The sequence below is a fragment of the Mesoplodon bidens genome (genome assembly GCF_964165515.1).
Source record: "Mesoplodon bidens genome assembly, chromosome: 1".
Lineage (NCBI taxonomy): Eukaryota > Metazoa > Chordata > Mammalia > Artiodactyla > Ziphiidae > Mesoplodon > Mesoplodon bidens.
The window spans coordinates 49,447,973-49,472,450 of NC_138176.1; the positions used below are offsets into that span (position 1 = coordinate 49,447,973).

Genomic DNA, 24,478 nt, shown 5'->3' on the forward strand with positions numbered 1-24,478 from the left:
GAGAGCAAAAGTTTTTAATTTTGAAGAGGTCCAATTTAACAATTTTTTCTTCTATGGCATGTGTTTTTGGTGTCAAGTCTAAGACCAATTGCCTAGTCCTAGATCCAAATATTATCTCTTATTTTTTCTAAAAACGTACAGTTTTATGATGTACATTAATCTATAATCCATTTTAAGGTAATTTTTGTATAAGGTGTGAGTTTTTTTCATGATGGATCCAGTACTATTTGTTGAAAAGGCTGTCCTTCTTCTATTCAATTACTATATTGAAATGATGGTATTAACTAACTACTCCAGCCTTTCTATACATTTAATGCAATTTTTTCTAGTCATAAAATAGCTAGAAAAAATCACATTTCATATTTTTTGAGAGATACTTCATTTTGAGATTCAGAGATTTCATTTCCTATTTGAGAATCATAATCTTGTCCCATTGTTTTTTCTTTACTAGGCAGTGTTTCATTGTGGTTATAAAGATTTAGAAAAATGTGGCAGAATGAGAATGCCTAGTCCATAAGTCTCAAGAAAAGTTTGAAAGAAGAAGTAGGAGGAAGAAAAAAGAAAAGAAAGACAAGTGAGGGCCTGGATTACAGCTTTGATTCCATTATTGTTTACCTGGGTTCCCTTGGACTGCTTTCCTGCCTGTAAATGGGATCAACAGTCCCTCTTCACAGACACCTTGTGGTAAATAATATCACATACAGAAAGTGTCTAGGTTCTGCTGCAGTGCCCTTCTCACCCTCAGGGGACAGATGGAAAAGCCAGGCTCTTTCTCCTGGGAATCAGGCTGCAGGAGGCTGGTCTTGGAGGTGCGTGGAGGGAGCTGAGCAGCTGGCGAGTGGAGAGCTTGGATTAGCATGTTGGATGGAGGGATGGCTGGGCCATAATGTGCTCCCCACCCTGCCCCCAGCTCAGCACACCCGCCCTCGGAGCTCCGGCTATAGAAAAGATCAGTGACGCAAATGGATTAGGAAAAGCCTGTCTGGCCTCTTCCTGCTGCCACTGCACCTGGGGCTCTCCAGGCTGGAGATTAGTGGGTGGCAGCTTTGTCAGGGGGACAGACATTTAAACGTCAGCTTTCGTTTAAAGAGAGCTTCTAAGAAGAGAGGGAAGAGAAGACCAGCCTTTCTCACCTCCTTCTCCAGCAGATCAGTCCCTTGCTTTCCTATGAGTCTGCACCTTTTCAAAACACAGGGCTTACTATTCCTTCTACTGATTCTTGCCCTTCAGGCAGGTGTTGGTGATCATTAGAGACAGGGCTGGTTCTGGCACCAAATCCAACTCTGCTTGTGGCAGCCAGAGAGGAAAAGACATGAATCATGTCTGGGAGGCAAAAAAGGTTGTTTACCCACTTTCCCAGACAGAGAGGGCAGCAGGCGAGAGACATTCCCCAGACAAGGAAGCTCTCTGTGACGGCACATGCCCGGCTCAGAGGGAACCATTCTCATGGTTGGTTTGTTCATCCGTTCATTTATTGACTTAACACTTAACTGGGAGTTTATTTATTTATGTGCTCTTTCACTGAGAACCAGCCGAACCCAGCCAGCCACCAATGAACATTTCTTTAGCTTCTCCTGTATGCCTGGCCCTGCACCCAGCCCTGGGGACGCAAGCGATAAAACATGGGGACGGTGTGCTGCAGAGGGGGCTGGACCATGCATGGGCTGGCATGGCCAGTGCTGGTCCAGACATGCTCCCGGACACTGCAAGGGCTCTGCCACACGTGTGTCTTTGCAGGCATGAGCCCGGCCTCTGTGACTCTGGCCAGTGCCCTGCAGGTCCGGGGCGAAGCTCTGTCTGAAGAGGAGATCTGGTCCCTCTTGTCCCTGGCTGCTGAGCGGCTCCTGGAAGACCTCCGTGGTGGTAAGAGCGTGTGACTGGGGCAGCTGAGTCACAGGGAGCTGAATGTGAAGCTTCCCAAGCAAACACATTTCTGGGTGCTGCTTATTGATCTGTCATCCGTCCGAGGTATTAGAATGAGTAGGCAAAGGACACCCACCCATGGAGCTGCTCTGGGAGGGCAGCTCTGTCTCTTGGACCCATGGCATGCCGCAGAGTTGGAAGAAAGTTCTTTGCCTTGGTATTGCAACTTTTCTGGGCATGGTGTCTAGGGAGAGAGTGGCTGCAGCTCTGTGGGCCTCTCCCAACACCTGGGCAGTCTGGGTAGAATCAGAGGCAGGGGGCAGCTATCAGGATGGCTGGCACCGGCAAAATGGTCCCCTGCAAGATGCTGCAACAGCTAGTGTCCCATCAGGGGACAGAACCCACACACTCAGTGGTCTAAACAGGGGAGGTTAATATAAAGAATTATTTATAACTCCGATAGAAAAGTAACTGTCAGATATAAGAAAACTCGACATGGCCCCCTAGGATTGAGGGCAGTACCCAGTGAGGGACAAAATTGGAAGGGAAGCCCCTTCCGCAGGTTGGGGTTCAGATCGGCTGGAGGAGCTGTGCTTGCAGCCCACGATGATGGCAAATTTCTCTGCTTTGCCTGGCCATAGCCCTCTGCAGTCACCTGACAAGCTAGGCACAGGCACTTGCCTACAGGTGACCCTCTGGGTGGGGTTGGGAGCAGGTGAGCCACAGCCCCGGGACCTAGTGCCGGCAGGAGGCCTGGAGCCCAACGAGTCTGTGTAGACCGGGTCTCGCGAGAAGATGATCACTTGACAAGGTCGGCCCGAGGGGTGGCCCAGGGACGTGCATAGGAGCAGAGCGTCACTCTTAAGCACAAACCGGTGACCGCTCCCCCGGCCCCCTTGAAACAGCAGGAGAGCCCGCCTCCCGCAATGTCTTTCCAGCGCCCTCTACTGAGAAAACTGCACATCACGCTCGCCGTAAAAGATGCTTAAGGGAGGGAGCAGGTCTTGAAAGACGCATTTGGAGATTCGAGGCATTAAATTCATAACTGGAACAAACACTGAGTGCCCACACCCAGATGTCAGCTCCGAAGTCACACGTGCTTGGGGACTGCCAGCCAGCCGTGGAGGTTCCCCATGCGGGAGATGACACATGCGCAGTCAGGGTGAGGGTCCCCGCGTGGGGAGATGAAGGGAGGATGTGCACCTGTCCCTTCAGCTGCATCTTCTTCCTGATCTTCACTCCCTCTCCCTCTCCCTGGAGGTTCTGATGAACAGCTATAGTACATCCAGAAGACCGGCTATCTTGGTCCCTGAATTGGCTCCAGAGAACTCAGACTTGTGCTAATTTCCAGGTGGATCTGATCTCTCTTTATCTTTTACCTTGAGACTCTTGGGCCACCTGTGAATTTGGATGCAGCTGCTAGTTTCCCAGCTACCGCTGCAGCCACCTTTCATGACACATGCTCCTATGCCTGCACACGACAGGGTTGAATTCCTTCCACTACATGTTTCCCCGGGTCTTGCTCACAGTTCATCCCAGAGGGGGGTTTGCAAGGCACCTGCCGGGCACAGTCCCACAGATGGCCCTCCAGATGGCAGCCCTATCTCTACACCCGCATCACTGCCTTGGTTTCAGATTCCTCGGACTATGTGGTCTGCCCCTGGTCAGTCTTGCTTTCTACGACTGGAAGTCTCTCCTTCCAAGACCATGTTTCTCATATAGAAGCGGCTCCTTTCAAGGCCCCTGAACTGCTACCGGGACAGAGTGATGACGAGCAGCCTGATGCATCTCAGGTAAGGCACGTGGTGTCTCTGCAGCACCTCTGGGCCTGTCCTCTGGGAAACGCCTGGTCCTAGGTCATCCCCAGCTCCCAGCTCAGCCCCGAGGAACACTGAAGCAGAATGGAGTTAAAGAATTTTATTCCCAGGCTTTCTTGCCAGTAATTTATTAGCTCTTAGATGAGGACAAGTCAACTTCTCTGAGCTCCAAGATCTATGTCTGTAAAGTGGGGTTAATATGACCTAATAAATAAGCTTATTAGAAATACTCAAAAAGAAATTCTGGAAAAATTGTAGATAAACAGTCCAGCAGCATGTAACAAAACGGTAAAAAGAGCCCAACAAGTCCTCAACTGGAATGTATCCCAAGGCATGAGTAAAGATTGATTTGGCTGCAGTGATGTTTATTGCTGTGTTGTTGACATTAGTGACAACCTGGAAACAAGCTAAATCTCCAGTGAGAGTAAACATGAAACAAGACAGCATTAAAATTAAGCTGTAGAAACTTAATGACCTGAAAAGAAATTAAATATATACATGTACAACGTGATCCTAGTTGTGTACACATACACGCACACGCACATACACATGCCCAGAGTTCTAAAAATATATGTCTCGAGTGATTATTTCTGGATGGCAACATCAGTGGTGAGTTTTGTTTTTCCATGGATGTGTTTTACTTCTGAATAGTAAAAAGTTCTAATTAAACATGATCTTCAATTTAAAAAGAAGCATTTCTAAGGAAAGAATGATGTCAGGCAGGCACACAGTGCTGGGCAGGGCATAGTGTGTGTTTAATCATTGAGTTCTGTTCCTTTCCCTTTCATTGGAAAAGGACAAATCTGGAATTTCCGCTCCTCTCAGGAGGCATCCTGGAATGGGAGCTGCTTTTCCTTTGCGCTTGGAGAATAGGACCTCAGTGGCTTCCAGGTTTGTCTAGTTTGGGCCCATGTCTGACTGGTTTGTCTCCAAATCAGATCACCACAGCGAAAATATGAGAATCACCTTTGCAGTGGCCTGGGCTCTGTCACCCCACTGGCAGTTGCCCCAGCACTCCAGGCCCCTGAACCCTTTCCTACACTGCCAGATTCCAGGGGTGAATCCCTGGACTCCTGTGTTGGACACAGACTTGAGTGCCTCTCAGATTGCCCCTATTTGGGTCTCTTGGGTGATGCTCCACCCACACCAAGTTGCCTCCTACACTCTGAACTCAGCTAAGATGACAGACACATCCTGAGCCGTGGGATCTGACTTTCTGAGCAAACACTAGAGGGGCCTGCTGATGAAACCTGAAAGTGTAGGGGAGCTAGTTTCCTATGGAGTGAAACTCCACCAATGGGAAGTGGGAGATGGGAGGGGAAGGAGAAGATAAATTCTCCCTTCTTCCTTTCTTCATGAACTGCTTTTAGGAAAGTCTTGCTAGCCTTCCAGAGAAGTTCTGAGTGCCAAGGCTTAGTGTGCTGTGCTTCCTGCTGTGCTTTGTCGCTTGTTACAAGGAAGTGACCAGCATAGTGACCCCACACATCACATCTGTCCTTGCCTCCCTCCCCCTTTTCTCCTCACCCTCATTGCCCTGGGCTTACTGCTCCTGAATGAAATGTCACACTGAATCCTTGCTTCAGGCTCTGCTTTCTCCAGGACCTGAGCTAAGACAGGCCTTGAGTGCTCCTGGGGTCCTTCCCCATCCTTCCCAACACTCACTGGTGAGGGACAGACATCACCCTCCTGACTGCAGCTTGGCCTCTGCTGAGTGTCTTCTGAAGATCTAGTCACTCCTTTGCTCAGACCATCCTGGAGCTGAGCCAAGCTGGAGAAGAACATCCTTCTCCCTCTGCACATGTTCCTCCATGGAGAGGAGGGAGGGTTGCCAGAGTTCCAAGGCTCAAGGAATAGGCTGAGCTAAGAACTAGGGAAGTGTGTTGCTGAGAATCTGAGCCAGGAAGGAAAGGGTGAGTTTGAGCTGGGAGAGGGTCAATGTGGGCAGGGACTGAGTTCTTAATGGACCAAACAGCAATTTTGTTGGTGGTTTAATTCCCTAGGCATGGCATATGGGAGTGTGGCTTAAGTAGAAGAAACCACTGGCCTTCAACCTTATTTGTTAGGCCAGGATGCAAGGTTACCTGGCCATTCTCTCTCTTACAGCATCCCTACCACGCAGTTCTGTTAACTGCTGTTCTCCTCCATTCATCAGGGTCTCCTGTCTTCATCCAGTTTGGCTTGGGTCCTGTGGGAGGTGGGGTAGACAATCAGGAAAGTAGTCTCAAGAGAGGCTGTGCTCAGAATCCTCCCATAGCCCTGGGCCCTTTCTGAGGTTAAGAGGATGTACTCTGACCCCTCTCCTCAGGGCAACATTCAGCTCTACCCAGCACACTGAGATATTTCCCCCCACTGCTTGGAGTGTTAGTTCTAGGTGCAGGTGGAAGGTGTGAGCAGGTCTCTAACTACAAGGCACTTATGCCACCATCACCCCATCCCGGGATCGTGGCAGACATTACCAATCTATCATGATGTTCTTGTACACTGAGCCAGGAGTTGCCTTCAGAATCCTTCTCACCACCCTTCTCCAAGGCAACAACTACCAGTGGGCTGTATTTGGGATTTGGGATGAGGCCTGTTGTCATTGCAGCCTTAGGCCCTGCGCTGGGACACTTTAAGATAAAGCCCTTGGAATCCAGGTGAGTTCCCAGGTGTGGACGGTGCCTCTGGCAGTGCTCAGGTAGCCATTCTCAGGGTCAGTTCTCTGGAAATGAGGGTGCAGCTGGTGAACTTCCCTGCAGGTGTCTAGCCTTTTATCAGAGGAGTGGTTAGCTGGTTTAGGTGTACAGTTTCGGACCAAGAAGAGGACTAATTGGTACATGTGAATTGGACACATGCCCTTGACCTAAAAATGTAAAAACCAAAACAAAACCCACTTGCATTAAACTCAGTAGATTGCTCAAGTAACGATACATTTTTACATATCATGCTTTGTGAATTCAACGTCTCCCTTTCAAAGTCCCAGTAATCATTTCATGAAGAGAAAAATCTTAAGGGAAATGCACCTTGTCAGTTATAATAGAAGCCTAATAATAATAGTAATGTAATAATAATAATAAACATTTATTGAGGATTTAGTATGATCCAGAGGTGACAAAGCCAAGTGGCTCAAGGCAGGGGCTCTGGTGCTTGGGTTCAAGTTTAGGCTTTAGGTCTTATTTGGGCAAGTTCCCTAACTTGTCTTTGCTTTAGTTTCCTCCTCTGTGAAATGAGGACAATTAAATACATACTTCACAGGATGGTGGTGAGGACTAAATAAATTAATATAAGTAAAAGACTTAGAGAAAGGCTTAGTCTGTTATAAGTGCTGTCTGACTAATAATAATCAAAACAATAATGAATATTATTATTACCGTGTCCAGGTCCTCTTTACGCAATCCTCAGAAGTTTTCAGGCAGAATATTCACTTTAAATATGATGAAACTGAGGCTCAGGGAACTCAGATAATGCTCTTCTGTTACATGATGTTGCTTTCTGACAACATATGATGATTTTTAATCAGGCTGAACCATAGTGTGTCATGTAGAGACAGTTTTGGCTACAAGAAACAGAAAGCCTAAAATACAGCTGCTGGAACCATACATATAGTTATTTATGTAACAAGAAGTCAAGAGATTGATCAGAAGCTTGGTAAATGTCATCAAGGATCTAGGCTGTATATTTCCAATCTATCCTCCTTAGCTGTTCACTTTTTGTCTTTATGCTTATTGCCTCATGGTCATAAGATGGCTGCCATGATTCCATGTATCACATCAGTGTTCAAGACAGAAACAGGGGGGAAAGGATGGGACCAGCCACATGTGTTCCTGTTGACAGTAAAGAACAAACTTTTTCAGAAGCCCCCTAACAGACTTACTTCACATCTTTCACAAAAATTGAGTGTCATGGTCACTGAGACTTTCAGCCTCTAGAGTAGGATGTAGCAAAGTTTAAGGGAGTTGCAAATGGTTGTTCGGCTAGCCAGCCAACAGTGTCTGCCACATGTGGAAATGAATTGTATCTTGTTTACAGGACCATGGAATAACAGAGGTGACAAATCTAATCATGTGCTTTTTCTCTTGGGCAGATGCACGTCTATTCTTTGGGAATGACCCTCTACTGGTCAGCAGGGTTTCACATTCCACCAAATCAGGTCTGTGAACAAGATATTCAAAGTCTTGCCAGGTCATGTCTTTGGATTTATTTAGTTTTTTCCCAGGGCAGGGACCACATCTGTTGAGCTATGTGCCACCACTCTGTACTCCTAGGTTCTAGGAAGGATTACCAATCGATTAAAGAGCTGCTCCTGCTGCATAGAGAAAGAACCTCAGAATCCTACTCAACTTGGCACTCCAGGCAGACACAATTTGGGATTGGCAAGCAAGATAAGACCTTATTTGCCACTCCAGTCCAGAGGAAGTAGGAAGCTAGAGGATTTTATAGATACTGAAGATACCAATTTATAAAAAAGGCTTTAAAGCAGCCCTTCCTGAAGTGAGATGCTTCCATGAAAAAGGGTTCTGTGCTCAATTGATCTGGGAAAATGTCCCTATGATGTCTTCTTCTTGAAGACTTGTCAGAGTAGTTTATTAAAGGCTCTGAGAAGGCTTAAAGCACAGGAACTTTTAAATTTTATCATAGCATTTTACAAAATTTTTGACTACAGGATGCGTATGTGTGTGTTTGTGTGTATGCATAAATTTTCATCTGACACTATAAGAATTCCGTGGAAACCAGTGTAACAAGAACATACACTGGAGAACTCTGTCCAGCCTGTTTGCCTTATTTCTTTCCTCCCTCCCCCCCTTTCCTTCCTTCCTAACCTCCTTCCTTCCTTCCTTCCATCTCACCCTTGCCCTCTCCAATTAAACAGCCCAGTGTTTCCGGCGCTCCTTCTGAAAAGGGGCTTGCCCATGTCCCTCTCCTGCGGAATCTTTCACAGCTCCCCACTCCCCACGGGGTTGCATTCCACTTCTCAGCAGAGCATACCTGGAGCCCAGAATTGGTTCCTACCTGTGACCCTGGTTCCTCTCTGATACTCTGCCATAATCAGGGCTGGCTTAGTGGGCGTGTGGCCTGTGTAATAGCACAGGGCCCTGCACTTAAAAGGGCCCCCCACTTTATTCAGTGCTCTGCATTAAAGTTCTCAGCAATTTTGACCAAGGGGCCCTGCATTGTCCTTTTGCCCTGGGCCTGGTCCTGCCCATAGCCTCCTTCCTTCTAGACACATGCCAACATTTGCCCACACTGCTCCCTCTGTCTGCGGCTCCCTCCCAGCCTTACTCCTGGCCAGCCCCAGTGTACTTTTTGAGATTTAGTTCAAGTTCTTTCCCCAGCTCCCTCCTCTCTCCCCAGCCTGGGTTAGGCCACTTCCTCTGTGTTATGACCATGTCTTATGTTTCTGAGACCAAAGCCCTTATCACCCTGTACTTTCCTTGTCTCTTTAAGTGACCATCTTCCTCATTAGACTTTACACCTCTTAAAGGCTGGGACTGTCTCCCACCTTATACTGCAAGTAGCCACGCAGTCCTGGCATGTAAGAGGTCCTCTGATGTGCTATATGAGTGTGGGACTCAGTAGCCTGGTTACACGTGAAGTTAGGCATTCACAACTCATGCTCCGTGGCAGGAGATGGTAGTGCAGTCTTCATCTGGAAAATAACTTACAGTATGGGTGAGGGTGAGAAAACAACTGAGAGTGAGTATGAATTTGAGACCTTCCCCATATAAATTATGGTCATTCAAACACATGAGGGAAGTGTTTAATAAAATAACTATTTTTTCTTTTGCTTGATGTGTACATGTGACATAAAGTTCAATCAATGATTATTGACCTTACGCTGGCCACTGGAGATTCCAAAGTGAAAAAGCCACAGTCCCTGTGGTCCTGGAGCTCACACTCTAGCGGAAAGGCCCAGTGAGAGCCACCTAAATAATTAGAGAAAATGTCAAGCTGGCCAGGTGGATGTGAGTTAAAGGCTGACCTGGTTTGATCTGGGTGCTTGGCATAGGCAGAAATCCATTTTGTCAAGCACCTATTTTTCGTAGGCATTTCAAGGATGTGTTTGGGCTCCCTGCGCCCCGAAGGACGTTCCAGATTAGAAAGCAGCAAACTACACACAGCTGGTGCAGAGATAATTGCTCCACATTTTGTGGCCTCAGTGATAAACAGGCCTCAGTCTGTTTAGCCTCCCTAAACTTCCCAGAAGGAGTGAGCATCTGTCTAGTTAATGAGAACATCCATTCTTAGTTGTCTCCATGGCACACCTGACAAGGCACTGGCCTCAGGGGCTGCGGCTCTGGAGGCTTCTCACGTGGCTGCCCCACTCTCCAGCCCCTGCAGCTCTGCGAGGCCCTGCACTCCATTCTGCTGACCATGTGCGAAGACCAGCCTGGCAGGCGGCTACCGCTGCAGTCCATCCTGGAAGCTTGTCGGATTCATTGGGAAGAAGTGGCTGTCCACCCAGCCTCTGCCAGTCTCCGTGTCAGACAGCTGGTCGGCTTGGTTCTGGGCACCATCTCCGAGGTCAGTGTAGATCTACGCTTTCCAAGCCAGGGGCCACTCGCTAGCCACATGTGGCTGTTGAAGTTCAAATGAGCTAAGTCATAGTTCATTGAAAGGAAATAAAACATTCAATTCCTCAGTCACACCGACCACACTTAAGTGCTCAGTAGCCCCTTGTAGCTGGCGAGGACCATACTGGACGGGTCAGATCTAGAACATTCCTGTTACTGCAGTTCTATTGGGCAGTGCTGGTGAAGACCTTTGAGCGAGCCTAGATTTCTAATGTGGCTAAGACCCTTGAGATCTTTGAAAGAGCCTCTTTTCATAAAAACAGTCATGTTTATGACCCATGAGTTAGCTTATCAAAATTCAACTCTAGGCCTTGCATGAGAAGCCTTCCCTGACTTTGCCTACATCGTCCCTGGCCGCTCCCTCCCCTCTGCCATCTTGTACCTGCAGAGGGTCCCCTTGCTGTGCTTGTCACACGGTGCTGCTTGCTGCCCTGTGCACTCGCCAGTGCCTAGCAAGGGGTCCGGCACATAGTGAGCATTTGGCTTAGGCTGGGTTTCCTTGAAGCAAAGCAAGAGATGGGCATTCTTGTGCAAGTTAGTTATTGGGGAAGTACTCCTAGGAGAGGGAGTGATGGAAGGATGGGGGACAAGCCGAGTAAGGAGGTGGTCTCAGGAGGAGACAGCCTCAACCTGATTCCACAGGGAGCGCCAGAGCAGGAATTGCACCAGCCTTGGTCCCCCTTGAGGCCAGGACAGAGCTGGGACTTGGGTGAGGCAAGTGAGGTGTTCGCTGGGCAGCACTGCGCTTGTCCAGGGGCGTGTTGGAGAATTGAGATAGGGGCCATGTGGATGGAGAGGAGGGGATGGCTGTGGAGATGCTGCCCACAGTCAATCAGAAAAGGCCTCTCCCAGGAATTCCCTAGCGGTCCAGGGGTTAGGACTCTGTGCTTCCACTGCAGGGGGCACAGGTTCGATCTCTGGTCGGGGAACTAAGATCCGGAAAGCTGTGCAGGTGGCCAAAAAAAAGAAAAAGAAAGAAAAAGAAAAAAAAATAAAAGAAAATGCCTCTCCCATCCTGTCCTCCTTCTTGGACCCCTTCTCTCTTGTGTAAACATGTCACTCCTGTTCATTGAGCCAGAGGATTTGGTGGGGACGGAGGAGGTCCATGTATTCGAAAGACACTAGAGCCTACCATCCATTGATATGTCGTTGTCCCCTGATGGACATTGTGATGATCTGCAGCATTGCCATCGGGAAATCATAAAGTGATTTCGATCAGGGGCCTGTGAAGTGATTTCCACCGCTTATTCGACCCTCACTGGGGCACTGAACTCAGTAAGCTACAGGGGTGCGTTAAGCACACAGTGAGGTTGTGGGAGAGAGACAAGCAAGCACACTTGCTGTAATGTGGTGGAATAGAGGCGGATGTGAGTAAAGTGACGAGGGTAGGTGATGAGAGGACATTCCTATCTGCAGATATGGAGAGGGCAGAGGTGGAGAGGGTTGGAAGTAGAGACGATGTAGCTCTGGGCCTTGGAAGCACAGGAGAGATCATCAGGGAGACCCTGGCCTGTGGTGGGGGCGTGTGAGCGAAGGCACAGATGTGCATGAGTATGCAGGTGTTGGGGGGTGGGGGTGAGTGAACCACCTCTAGGCTGTGTGGCTGGTGCACACAGACGTTGCTTTGGTTGCTATGTGCTCACTGTTGGGCTCCCACTGTGCAGGACAGACCCTTCCACGCTGACTCAAACTGATAGCCAGGTTGTATGTGTCTGTGTAAATGTCCCCTCTCGACCTTGGGATGCGGATGTGTGATGCACTTGACCTTCAGGTGGAGAGGAGGGCGGTGGAGGAAAGCTCGTCCGGGCAGCAGGACAGAAGCTACCTGCTCAGGAACAGGCTGCAGCAGGCCAGCTGTGAGAGCCGGGCAGCGAGGGCCCCGGGGTGTCTGCATCCCTGCAGAGGTGGGTATGGTGCCCTGAGCATTCCCTGGGTGGGCTGATGGTACCCACTCTGTTGTTTCCTGGCCCCTGTGGGCCTGATGTCCATGCTGTGGAGGCAGAGAAACCCCGCGCAAACCCCACTCTTCCAGGAGGCCCCTGAAGAGAAGGGGCTGAGCTTAGGACTCGCCTGTGTCCTGAGGAAAACTTCATTCGGAGATGTAATTTAGCAGAGTTATTTATATCCAACATAAACTCTTTTTTAAAATTGATAAAAACAAATTTAAACAAATGACATGAAAGAAAAATTTCCCTTTAATGGATTTCTAGGTGGAGTGAAAGAAAAAGCAATTTGTGAAAGAGTGTTTTTGTTGTTGCTCTAGGTGTGTGAGAAGAATGGCCTTTAGACCAATCTTCAAATCTTCCACCGTTCTCTGCTTTTCAATTTGAGATTAAAAAAAATTAATTTACTGTTTGTTGTCCATAAAATAAGGTTCTCTTTGTTGTTAAGCTTCATCTTTCCTCCTAAAAACTCCCCCAACCCTCTGTAACTGTTATTTCCATTTCCATTTTTCACATGAGGAAAAAGACTCAGAAAGGTCAAGTAACTTTGTCAACGGCACACAGCTAGTAAGTCGTGATGCTGATATCCACACCCTAGGTTGCTTAATTCAAGAAAGCCATGCTCTTTGCCTCTGTTCACGCTCTCCACCATGCTCTTTGGTTAGCTTCAGAGAGAAGCACAGAGACTCAGAACTCCCTGGAGCCCAGACTGAGTGCCTCAGCACACAGCGGCTGCAGCCTCTCTGTGAACAGGTAAGCAGCAAGGTGTACGGGGCTGTGAACTTGGTGTGGGACCTGCTGTACCCTGCTTCTTTCTTCTGATCATTGAGAAGTCTGTTGCTTTTCCGGAAAAAGCTGACCCTATTGCATTGGCAGGTGAAAAAGCCACATTTAAGCAGATATGAAGCCAAGGTGATGAGGGGCCTGACGGCAGCTATGGTGTCAGGGCATTCTGTCTCCTCTGGGAACCAAGTTCAGACTCAGTTATGGAATAACATGCTTCTGTTGTTGTTGTGATTATCTATGTCACATGAGGCTGCGTAACAAACAGCTACAAAACACAGTGACTAAAAACAATGATTTATTTAGCTTTTGATTCTGTGAGTTAGGAATTTAGGCTGTGCTCAGCTGGGAGGTTCTTCTGGACTCTGCAGGGTACTCTTGTGCATCTGTGATCAGCTGCACCTCATCTGGGCAGCTTCGCTTCTGGGGGATGGCTGGCTGTTTTCTAGGCAAGCCCTGGCTCTTCACCACAGGCTAGCTAGCCTGGGATTGTCCTCATGACAATGGCAGAGTTGAGGTCAAGAGAGGGAAAGAAGGGAGGAGAAAAGGGAGGAGGGAGGGAGGGAGAGAGAGAGAGAGAGGTATCTCCACAGAACCTCCAGAACTAGCCCTAGCCCTCACTACTTCCACCTCATTCTATCGGCCAAAGAAAGCTATAAGTCAGCCCAAATTCAAGGAGTGGGAAACAGACTCCACCTCCTGATGGGAGGGGGTTCAAAGTCCCATGGTTAAGGGCATGGATTAGGGAGAAGAATTGTGGCTATTTTCAAAATCAGTCTAACAAACCTGCTTGAAACCCATATGGGCCCATATCTTCCTGGACCTGGAACATATGCATTTTGAAACTTTATTTATATACATCTTGATTCATTGTCCCTCCACGGATCCGCCAAGGGCTGTAGCCAGCTTGATGTCAAATACACAGCTGGGGCCTTGGCAGGAGGCTGCAGAGTTCACCTCAAAATGCTTTTTCCTTGATTTAAAACTCTATTTGTGGGATTTCCCTGGTGGCACAGTGGTTAAGAATCCACCTGCCAATTCAGGGGACACGGGTTTGAGCCATGGTCCTGGAAGATCCCACATGTTGCGGAGCAACTAAGCCCACGTGCCACAACTGCTGAAGCCCACGTGCCTAGAGCCCGTGATCTGCAACAAGAGAAGCCACCGTGATGAGAAGCCCGTGTGCCTCAACGAGGAGTAGCCCCTGCTCGCCGCAACTAGAGAAAGCCCATGTGCAGCAACAAAGACCCAATGCAGCCAAAAATAAATAAACAAAACAAAACTCTATTTGCTATTTTCCCAATGAAAATCGTTTTCTTTTTGTTTTTCGTTTTCTGATTCCATAAACAATGTGTGTTTATCGTTGAAATATTTTGAACAATGGATAGAATTCTAGGGAGGAAAGTCAGAACCCTCTGCAGCCCCATCGTTCTGTGTTCAGGACCTGGGCTCACGGGCCCGGCCTGTCCTGAGCACAGTGAGCAGAGGCAGGGTCAAAGTGGGGTGAGGAAGAGACGGACTGTACCCTTGTACCTCAAAACAACCCCCGTGGCTCTGCAGCCCTAACTTCTCTAGGCCTCAGCTTCCTCATTGACAAAGCAGATATAACTCGTGGGGTGAAGGGGCAGTAGTGGGTACACGTGTGTGTGGGCTTTTGCTAGATGGAAGCTGTTTCCACTGTTAATTGTTGCTCCTTCTCTGACCGCTGGCCAGCGTTCTTCCAGCTGAAGTTCCCCCAGATCTTCAGGAAGGCCAACGGCTCAGCTCTGGTTCTGCTCTCCCAGAAAACTCATGGCAAGCAGCTTCTTCTGGAAAGGGTTTCCTGCAAAGAAAGGGAAAGGTGAGCAGAGAGGACCAAAGGGCACACTCCCAAGAGAGGTGTGAGCAAGGAGGCGTGTGTGGCTGACACAGCAGCTGAAAATGGGCAGGGTCCTGCCAGGGGTCGGGGCGGTGCAGCTTCCCTGGGCTGAGATTTACAGAGAACTGGACTAAAATCATCCTGAACTTTGAAATTCAGGGCAATAGATGTTATTGAGTGGCCTTGCTGTAGCCTCTGTGTAGGACAGCAGGTTGAAGATGCCAGGTCCCACATTCAGGAAGTCCACAGCCGTTGGTGTGGATGGTGGCAGAACAGGGGATGTGATAAGAGAGCTGACAAGGCTGAATGTACTTGGAAAGGGCCTTCTGAACAGGTGACACGTGGGAGCAAAGGAATGGGTGGGACAGTCAGGGAGAGAGATTCTCCAGGTTGGTTGGCACATAGGGCAGTAGGGGTTGGACGAGTGTGGGGAGTCGAGGCTCAAGAGGAGGCAGGCCAGCCTGCCCCAGCCTGGAAGTCCATGACGACAGGAGGGACCATGTTGGGTGACCCCTGCTCGTGGCTCTGGGGACCCCTGACTCCTGGCAGGTGGGCTGGTCTCTGCTGAGGGGCTGGCTTGCTACACCTGTGCTGTAGGGTGTGATCAGGGGTGGACCCAGGATAACGCCTTCTGCCAGAAACAGCTCTGGCACCAGCGGTCAGAGCCACTTCCAGTGTTTAGATAAAAAGCATCCCTTCCTCGATGCATGATACTGACATTAGCTGAAAAACTGTTTTAATAACCACACAAGCCCACAGTGACCATGGGGATCAGTGCCCCTGATCTGTGACAAGCCCCTCCCAAACAGGCTGTTCACGGAGGAGGCTGTCCCTGCCAGGTCTTCTGTCTGAGCATCAGGAGCCCTTTGGGAACATCAGACCCAGATGCCCCCAGAAGGCCTTGTCTGCCTGTCTGTCTGTTGCAGAGAGATTTGCTTAATGTGCTCAACTAATTAGGGATGAGCTGAGCTCGGGGCAACCTCAGGACATCCTCTCCTCTGTGGCCCTGGTGCCACACTCCCCTCCAGCCCCTGCTGCCCTCCAAGGCCACTCTCAGGTCCTCATGAGCTTCGAGAGGGAGGGACAGACCGGCATCAGGGAGGCCTTGTTCATCTTCTTTGGCTTTTCTTCATAACCACTCACTAAAGGCGCTTCTGAGGGACACCCCGGCTGGATGTTTGGCCTCTTGAGACAGAAGTCCTGCCAGGAACCCATGGGGGACACATTAGAAGGCCCACCCAATCTTATCACTCACTGGTGTTAGATTTGGGTGAGTTTCTTAACCTCTTGGAGCCTTGACTTCCTGCAAAATGAGTTGAGAACGTGCACCCCATAGGGTGCACATTCTCAGCCCATTTTAGATGGCTGGGTCTAAATAATGGTGGCATTAAAGCACTTCCTGCTACAAACATGAAGTATTGTGAAACTGAGAATAGCTCTTCATGCTCACTACTGATTCAGTATCCAGAGCTGGAAAAACGTTTCATCGGATCTAAATCTAAAGGTATTTTTGTTTTCGAAAAATCTTGTTGCATATAATATATATTTATTTTGAGACATATAAAAGACTATGTGATCATGCATGAATTATGACACTGAGAATGAAGTGGACACCTAACTGAAGAGCTAGAACATTACCCAAACCACACCCACTTGTAAGACATCTGCTCTGAGATGCCCAGCCTAGCTAGGGCCTCAGCACAGTTGAGCCCCATTTCATTGAAACCTGCTTGCTGCTGGCTCTGGGCAAGGGAGTGCTGCTAGTGGGTAGGGGGAAGTGAGGCCATGGGAGAAGCCCAGTTCTGGACCTGGGGGTCCAGCTCCTTGGAACTTGACTTTGATTTCTCTCCTCTACCGTGAGTGACTCTGCGTGTTTCTTCAGTTCTCCAGGCCGGAGTTCGCCCTGCTGGCTGGAGAGGCCCCGGTGATCTTGTATCTGCCTGGAACAATTGTGGTAACTGCTGGGTTAGACTGGGTGGGGCTGGAGGTTGGTGAGGGAAGTGAGCAGCTGGGCAGGCCACAAGGCTGACTGAGCTCTGAGGGGCTCACTCTCTCCTCCAGGCACCTGCCAGCCCTTGCCAAGTCACACTCCTACTTCATGTCCTTTCTTCAGCATCCTCTTCCCCTTTAAGAGGAACGCTCTGTGACTTCTGACGAAGTCCTGATTGTCCTTCCAGACCAGCTCTGACTTCTTCCCATTCAGTCAGGAAATATTCTTGAAGCAGCTAGTAGGTACCAGGCACTACTTCAGACCCTAGATCTCCAATATGAACAAAGCAGAGTCCTTTTCACGTGGAGCTTGCTTTCTAGCATTTATGCATTTGTCTGTTTTCTGGGGAGGAAAAGCCAGTTTCCCTTCCCTTGGCTCTGCTGCCCCAGCTCAGGCGGACGTGGACTGGGGGTGAGTGACAGGCTTGTCCCTCCTGGGGCCCAAGGAAAGAGCTATGGTGTTGTCGGCCCAGAGTGGGTACAGCCATTGCCATGCCTGCTCTGAGATGCCTGACTGAGACCCTTCCTGAACCAGCCCCCCCGGGGAGGAGGAGGGGAGGGATGGTGGAATATATAAGCCGGGGGCTGCCCTGGGTGGAAGGTGGCAGAGGTTGCAGGGTAGGGAGTGGGAGGCAGAGACTGGACGGGGCCTGGGGCACCAGGGTACAGAGGAGTTGGCAGCCAGACCCCATTACCAGAGGTGGGGAGGCAGGATCACTGTGAACCCAAGCTCCTTGTGCGTGCTCCAATGGGACATCACTTAGAAAACACACATTCAAGGATACAATTATTACAAATTTCAAGAGGGCAACTGCAGAGCCTTAAACCGAAGCACTGGGTGCTTCAGAGCACCTTCCAAACCCTCCCCGCCCCAGCATGCGCACATATGGTAAACAACCGCCCCAGGGGACACAGGTGTGCAGGATGGGCAGGAACCAGGGTGGCTTAGAGTGTGCCATGTGGTCAGCCCTGCCTGGGATCATGGGAGAGCTCTCCCTCCCACAGGGTCCTCAGACCTGCCCTGGACCCTGGGGTGTGGGGCTGCCCCTGGGTGTAGGAAGGTCATGGTGTGGTGGCAGGTATGGTCTCAATGGCACTAAAGCCAGCTGTAGTGTCCATCCATGACTGTCTTTTAATGAGGACATTCTGAGGAGGTCTGGGCCAGGCCTCAGTCTAGGCTTTGGGGCACAGGGGATACTCAGCCCCCGTCCTTAGGGATGCTGGGCCCCTGAGCAGAAAGCATTGGGGGAGCAGAGAAGGGAGAGGGTGACTTGACCCTTCAGGCCACAGACAAGAGGTCTTGAGCCTGATCTGGGAAACTCATAGGAATTTGCCATGTGGGGAGGGAGAGGAAGAGCATTCCAGGCAGCGGGCAGTATGTGCAGAGACTCAGGCAGACAAGACTTTGTGGCGGCAGAATAATGAGCTGTTCTGGGCAGTTGAGCCCAGGCGACAGTGGTTAGGGTGGGGCTACAGAGGCCGATGAATCTGGAATTTGTCTGAGCAGGGTGAAGGGACAGAAGGCACATCTTTGGATGCGGCTCTGCTGATCAATTTCTCGGTTCACAGTAATCACCTTAGCGCCAGCCCTCTCTCTTCCTTGGATCTGTGCCCACCCAAATTCTCTCTGCTGTGCTCTGTGAAGGCCTGGGGGTCAGTATCAGGTTGTCCAGTACTCCTGGGGGTGTACGATTCACCACTGTGGTCCTGGGCAGTCCTCTCGAGAAGCAGAGCTCAAGGGGCAGCCAGGATTTCTGCAAGGGAGAGATCTGTTACATGTGGCTCCCCAGCCTTCCTGGCCCCTGCAGAGGCTGGCAGAGAGCACGGATTTGAGTCTGGTTCTGCCTTTTACTAACTGCAACTCTGGGCAAGTCCCTTACCGTCTGTGAGCCTTGCTTCTCCTCTGTTGAACAGGAATCACAAACGTACTTATCTCTTCGGGTTGTTTGTCAGTTAAATGAGAAAATACATATAAAGTGGTTAGCACAATAGCTAGCTCATGGTAAAGACTCTATGTCTTGTAGTTGTTGTTACAATTTATACCATTCTGGTTTTCAGACCAAAAAAGGGAAGTCCTATTTGGCTCTCCGGGCCCTCTGTGTAATGCTGCTGAACGGGCAGTGCCTGGAGGTGAGATGTGACATCGCGTCAACAGTGGGAGCCATCTTCAGTGCTGTTGCGTCCTTTGCCAACCTTGTGGAGCTCACCTACTTTGGCTTGGCTTACATGAAAGGTAAGTGGCTCTCAGGTAGCCCACGGCTGGGCCGGTGCCTCAGGTAACCCCGGTGTCTAGGTACCTGAGTGCTATTCCTTCTAACAAAACTGCTTAAGACTGGGACATTGCCCCTTGCACACCTAGACCTTAGTCAGTATGTCAAGTCCTCATGTGCAAACTGTCAAGTAAGTGCAGAGGATGGTAAGGAAACAATGCTTGTAAGACGTTGTAGCTTCTGTGATTTGCTGGGTCTGGTTGACCAATCTCAGTGCCTTGAGGTTAGACAAGCAAATGTGAGAAACATTTTCGTCTAGGTGGGAATGCAAAATGGTGCAGCCACTATGGAAAACAATATGGCAGTTCCTCAAAAAATTACAAATTTACCCTATGATCCAGCAATTCCACATTGACATACATACCCCAAATAATTGAAAGCAGCATCTCTCAGAGATATTGGTATTCCCATGTTCATAGCAGCACCACTCACAGTAGCTAAAATATGGAAGCAACGCAAGTATCCACTGACAGATGAATAGACTAGCAAAATGTGGTATATACGTACAATGGAATATTATTCAGCCTTAAAGAGGAAGGGAATTCTGACACATAGATGGCTAGATGACACACAGAGGCTACAACATAGATGAGCCTCGAGGACATTATGCCGAGTGAAGTAAACCAGTTACAAAAAGGCAGATATTGTATGATTCCACTTACGTAAGGTACCTAGAGCAGTCAAATTCGTAGGGACACAAAGTAGAACGGTGGTTGCCAGGGTCTGGGTGGAGGAGGAAATGGGAGTTATTGCTTCATGGGTACAGACAGAGCTGCAGTTTTACAAGATGAAAAAGTTTTGGAGACAGATGTGGTGATGGGGTTGCACAATGGTGTGAATGTACCTAATTCTCCTGAACTATATACTTCACTGTGGTTAAGATGGTCAATTTTATGTTGTGTGTATTTTACCATAATAAAAATAAAAATGAGTCCGTGTAATCATCCAGGACTAATGGGAAATCAGCACACCCACCCCAGGAGCCTAAGTTAAGAACCGCTTCTGAAGATCCAGAAGGAAAGGGTTTTTACACCTTCCCACCTCTGCCCTTTTGTTAAAGGGAGTCTTTATTTCCATCTACTGCAAAGATAGTGGACGCTCTTTAACCACTGTGTGGAGTGATGGGAAGCAGGCTGAGCTGGGATCACATAGGCCTTCAGGTTAAACCCTGCTCCACCAGCCCACCTTGCTAGGTGTCATGATCTCCGTGTTCCTCTAGTCTCCCATCCCCAGTGGGAGAAACTTATCAGCTTGTGGTAGGATCACTCAGCATGCCATGGCGGGTAGAGGGCGGACCTTACCTCTCATAGTTCTCAGCAGACCTCTGAAAAATCCCTCTCCCAAGTAAGAGCAACATTATCTGCTTCGATGTTGTCAGTTGATGTTTGCTCAGTCTTTAAGCGTGAATAGAAGACCCTGAAGGAAACATTTTTATTGATCTGTAACATGCAGCCTTAATAAAACCAGTGCGCTTGCTCTGGGAGAAAAACCTTAAGGCTTCTCCCCTACTTTCCCTCCCAGTCAGCTGCCCACCCCTGGACCCCTTCCACATGGACATCCTAGACCTACTCAGCTGGGGCCTCCTGGGTAAATCACTCAAGAGTGACAGTCAGGGGTTTGGACATAAACCCATTTGGGAGGGTCTGCCAGCCAAACTGTAATGGGGACCTGCCCATCCCTTGGGAAGACGTGACCCAAAGGGAAGGGTGGGTCAGTGTGGGGAGTCGGGTTCAGCAGCCAGGGCTGAGGTCTGGACGCTGCGTGGTGAGGGTGGAGTGTGGAGAAGGGCATGGGGCAGAGCAGGGCTGGGGCAGACCTGCAGGGGTTCAGGGGGAGTGGCCAAGGGCACCCAGGAGGGGTGGTGAGGGTCAAGCTTTGCCTTGAGGAGAGCCGGGGGTAGAGGTGGGGCCTCCAGTGGCTGGAGCTGATTCAGCCTCCCTCCCAGAGGTGCTAGAAGACAAACTTAACTGCAGTTGAAGTCCTGAGCTTGTGTCGGTGGAGTTTTCAAGGCGGCAACATTCAGGTCAAAAGACAAAGATGACTCCACTTATGCCCTGTCTTAGTCATCTCAGGCTGCTATAACAAAATGCTGTAGACTGAGTGGCTTAAACAACAGACATTTATTTCTCAGAGTGCTGGAGGATGGGAAATCCAAGATCAGGCTTCGAGAATGGTCATGTTCTTGGTGAGGGCCCTCCTCTTGGCTTGCAGATGGCCACCTCCTCACTGTGTCCTCACATAGCAGAGAGAGCCAGCTCTGGTCTCTTCCTCTTCTTATTACACTAATCCTATCATGGGGGGGTCCCACCCTCATGACCTTATCTAAACCTAATTACTTCCCAAAGGCCCCACCTACAAATAGCATCACACCTGCAGGGGGTAGGGCTTCAGTATATGAATTTGGGGGATACAAACATTCAGTCCATAACACTCTGGCTGGAGAGATGTTTGCATGGTCCAGCTGATGCACCTGGCCCATGGCAGAAATGGAATAAATACTCAGTTCTTTGTTTTTTAATTTTATTTCCATAAGATGGAAACTGGGAGGCAGACGTTAAGTGATATCTTCTCTAAGATAAATAATCATATTTTCTCCTCTGGGTGCTGAGTTTCTCTTCCTTGACACTCTCCTCTTTGTCCCCTGTTCTTGGCCTCTCATGGACCCCACAAAGGTCCTGTGGTACTAGCTATGCAGATGACTTGCTTCCTGTTCTCTCCTGTACTCAATTGGCTCTTGTCTGACCCTCCGGGCAGAGCTCAGGGCTGTGAGTCTGAGGGGTGGTGCCTGACCTACTGCTTTTCCCTCTAAATACTCTCTACTTCCATTTCAGGCAAAGAGTTCTTTTTCCTGGACGCTGAAACCAGGGTGTGCAAAATAGCCCCCGAAGGCTGGAGTGAGCAGCCCCAGAAGAAAAGCTCCCCAGATACCTTCACGCTCTTTCTGAGAATAAAGTTCTTTGTCAGTCACTATGGGCTGCTCCAGTGAGTGCTGCAAACTTCTTTGTTTGTTCCTCAAGGTGTTTATGTACATCCAGGCTGACATTAGAGATAATGCGTAGGCAAGTGCTTGGCAAACTAATGTGTGTATAAATAACAACAGTTACTGTGGCTGATCTTCTGTTGATTGGATTCCAATATGACAGATAAGGGGGAAAAGTCAGTGTTTGGGGACAGGCCCTGGTCAAAATGAGAACTTACCCTTTTGTTTCAAACATGCCAGTCAAGGTCAAGTTCTCTCTCCCCTGACCCCAACATGCCCCGCCTCCCAGCAGCCCAGTGATGAGGGTTTGAGGAAAGGGTCACCGGTTTGGGGTTGGATCACTGTCTCTATTCCTTTGCTTACTAGAAGCACCATCTAACTGAACGTCAGTTTTCTCACTTGAACCACAGGAACAAACATCTCCATGGTTGTGGGAAATGACTGGCACAGAGTAGACCTCAATGAGTAACAGGAAGCATGGTGTGGATAAAGGAGACCGCCTTTGTCTTACTGGCATTGCCCTCTGGGTTCTATTGACTTGTATCTCATCTTCTCTCCTTTTTCTGCTTCCCGGGCTTTAGTGGTCTCCCTCGCCCTCAGCATTCCAGTGACCTTTATTCCTGCATCTCTTTCCCAGGCACAGTTGGACAAGGCACCAGTTTTACCTGCAGCTTCGGAGAGACATCCTGGAGGAGAAGCTGTACTGCAATGACGAGATGCTGCTGCAGCTGGGCGTCCTCGCCCTGCAGGCTGAGTTTGGCAGTTACCCAGAGGAGGTGGGGTAGAGACTGGGGTCCCTTGGGTGGGGTCACTGGAGAAGCAATTATGGGACGGGGGGAACAGTTAGAAATGTGAAGACTGAGCCTGTGTTTTTAGCACCTATCAACTGCTGAGATTGGGGTAAACTGCATCCCCCCATTCATTCATCCATCCATTCATCCAACAAACAACCATCAAGTGTTCTTTGCTAGACTCTGGGGGATACAAAGATCAACAGGTCAAGTTTATACATTGTAATGTAGCTCTAATCTAAGGTCTTGCCTAAAAACAGTAATCTACTAATTTACTGGGTTCTTACAATCACTGGCTTTCAAATGGTTTGTGCCATAACCCCTGATAAAAAAAATGACAGACATTACCACCCAACCTGTACACATGTGTCCATGTAACAGAACAGAGGCAAAAGTTTAGGAAATCAGATGTACCCTTTCTATATGTGATACACATTGGTATTTCCTATTCTATTCTAGTTAATTTATAAATGCAGGCTATGAACCACAAGATTGATTTCACAGCTCATTAATGGATTGCAGGTTGCAGTTTGAAAAATACATTTCAGACTACACCAATATCATCTTGCTTTCCTCCTAGCGAATTTTCAGAAGGTGCCACCATGTCTGGAGCCTTCTAAGTCCTTCTTCATCCCCTCGGATTTTTCACCACCCAGCATGGTGTATCCATTTCCTCATCGGTCTTACTGTAGGTCTCTCCATTAGAATGGAATCCACCAGAGGGTAAATGTTTTGTGTGTTTTGTTCTGCCATTTCCCCAGCACCAAAGCAGTGTCTCAAACACAGGCAGTTTGCTCAAGAGTATTGATCTAAGGAGTGGATGGACGAATGGAGTACAGGCTCCTGGCTGGATAACACTGTGGATAAAAGTCATCCATCAGGGGAGTCAGCCGCTTGCTTGTCAGGGAAATGTAGCTCAGTTCCCAACACCCTGTCCTTCTGACCCTCCCTTCCCTGCTCCCACTTCAGTCCACAAGGACTGAGACTTCACTTTCTCCTCCTGGCACCACCCTCCCCCTGGCCTGGGCGGGCAGTCTCCCAGGGCTGGCCTGGCCCCCGGAACCCCTCCCTGCCCCTTTGACAAGCCTCCAGGCCTGTCACTGCTTACACGGGAGCTCCTTCCTGTCTCCTCAGTCCCCAGAGCTGGGGTCCTAACCATGCCTAGGCCAGCTCCCTCCTGCCCTTGTACTGCTACTTGGGGGGGAGGGGGGTCTTGGGAGGAGAGGGGCCCAGGCACATGGATGGTGCTGTCAGCCAGGGGTGCCCCAGTGAATCAGTCACCATCCTAGCTGCAGCCTCTTGTCCAGCCCTGTGTGCGGCTCATTTGGACGGGCAGGTTGCATACTGGGGGGGTAGGGAGGGCGGCCTCCAGGGGCAGAGCATTGGGCTGCCCTTAGTAGGCTCTATGGAGCAAAGGAGTGGGCCTGAGTTTGGGGGTCAGACAGAAACCAGGTCCAAGCCCTGACTCTTTTGTTAAGTAGCTAAGTGGCTTTGGACACGCTGTCTCTCTGAGTCTCGGCTTTTTCACCTGCAAAATGGAAATAGTAGTTGGTCAAAGCTGCTGTAGGGGTGGAAGGTGGTGACGTACGTATGAGGCCCGGCATGTAGCAACTGCTGCTTGCAAGCTTCCCTT

The 24,478-nt window shown here is 49.4% G+C and overlaps 1 protein-coding gene across 1 annotated transcript in view; it reads left to right on the forward strand.

The window, feature by feature from the left end:
• Window positions 1–1,604: 1,604 nt before the first annotated feature.
• Window positions 1,605–24,478, forward strand: part of FRMPD2 (FERM and PDZ domain containing 2) — a 78,114-nt gene continuing 55,240 nt past the window's right edge. Inside the window, exons 1-11 of the mRNA XM_081233186.1 lie at window positions 1,605–1,863; window positions 3,499–3,656; window positions 7,744–7,809; window positions 9,990–10,181; window positions 12,003–12,135; window positions 12,840–12,927; window positions 14,671–14,797; window positions 16,698–16,769; window positions 18,863–19,037; window positions 21,906–22,056; window positions 22,692–22,830. Of these exons, the coding sequence (XP_081089312.1) occupies window positions 1,623–1,863; window positions 3,499–3,656; window positions 7,744–7,809; window positions 9,990–10,181; window positions 12,003–12,135; window positions 12,840–12,927; window positions 14,671–14,797; window positions 16,698–16,769; window positions 18,863–19,037; window positions 21,906–22,056; window positions 22,692–22,830 (1,542 nt within the window). The 5' untranslated portion in view covers window positions 1,605–1,622. The remainder of the gene's footprint in view (window positions 1,864–3,498; window positions 3,657–7,743; window positions 7,810–9,989; window positions 10,182–12,002; window positions 12,136–12,839; window positions 12,928–14,670; window positions 14,798–16,697; window positions 16,770–18,862; window positions 19,038–21,905; window positions 22,057–22,691; window positions 22,831–24,478) is intronic.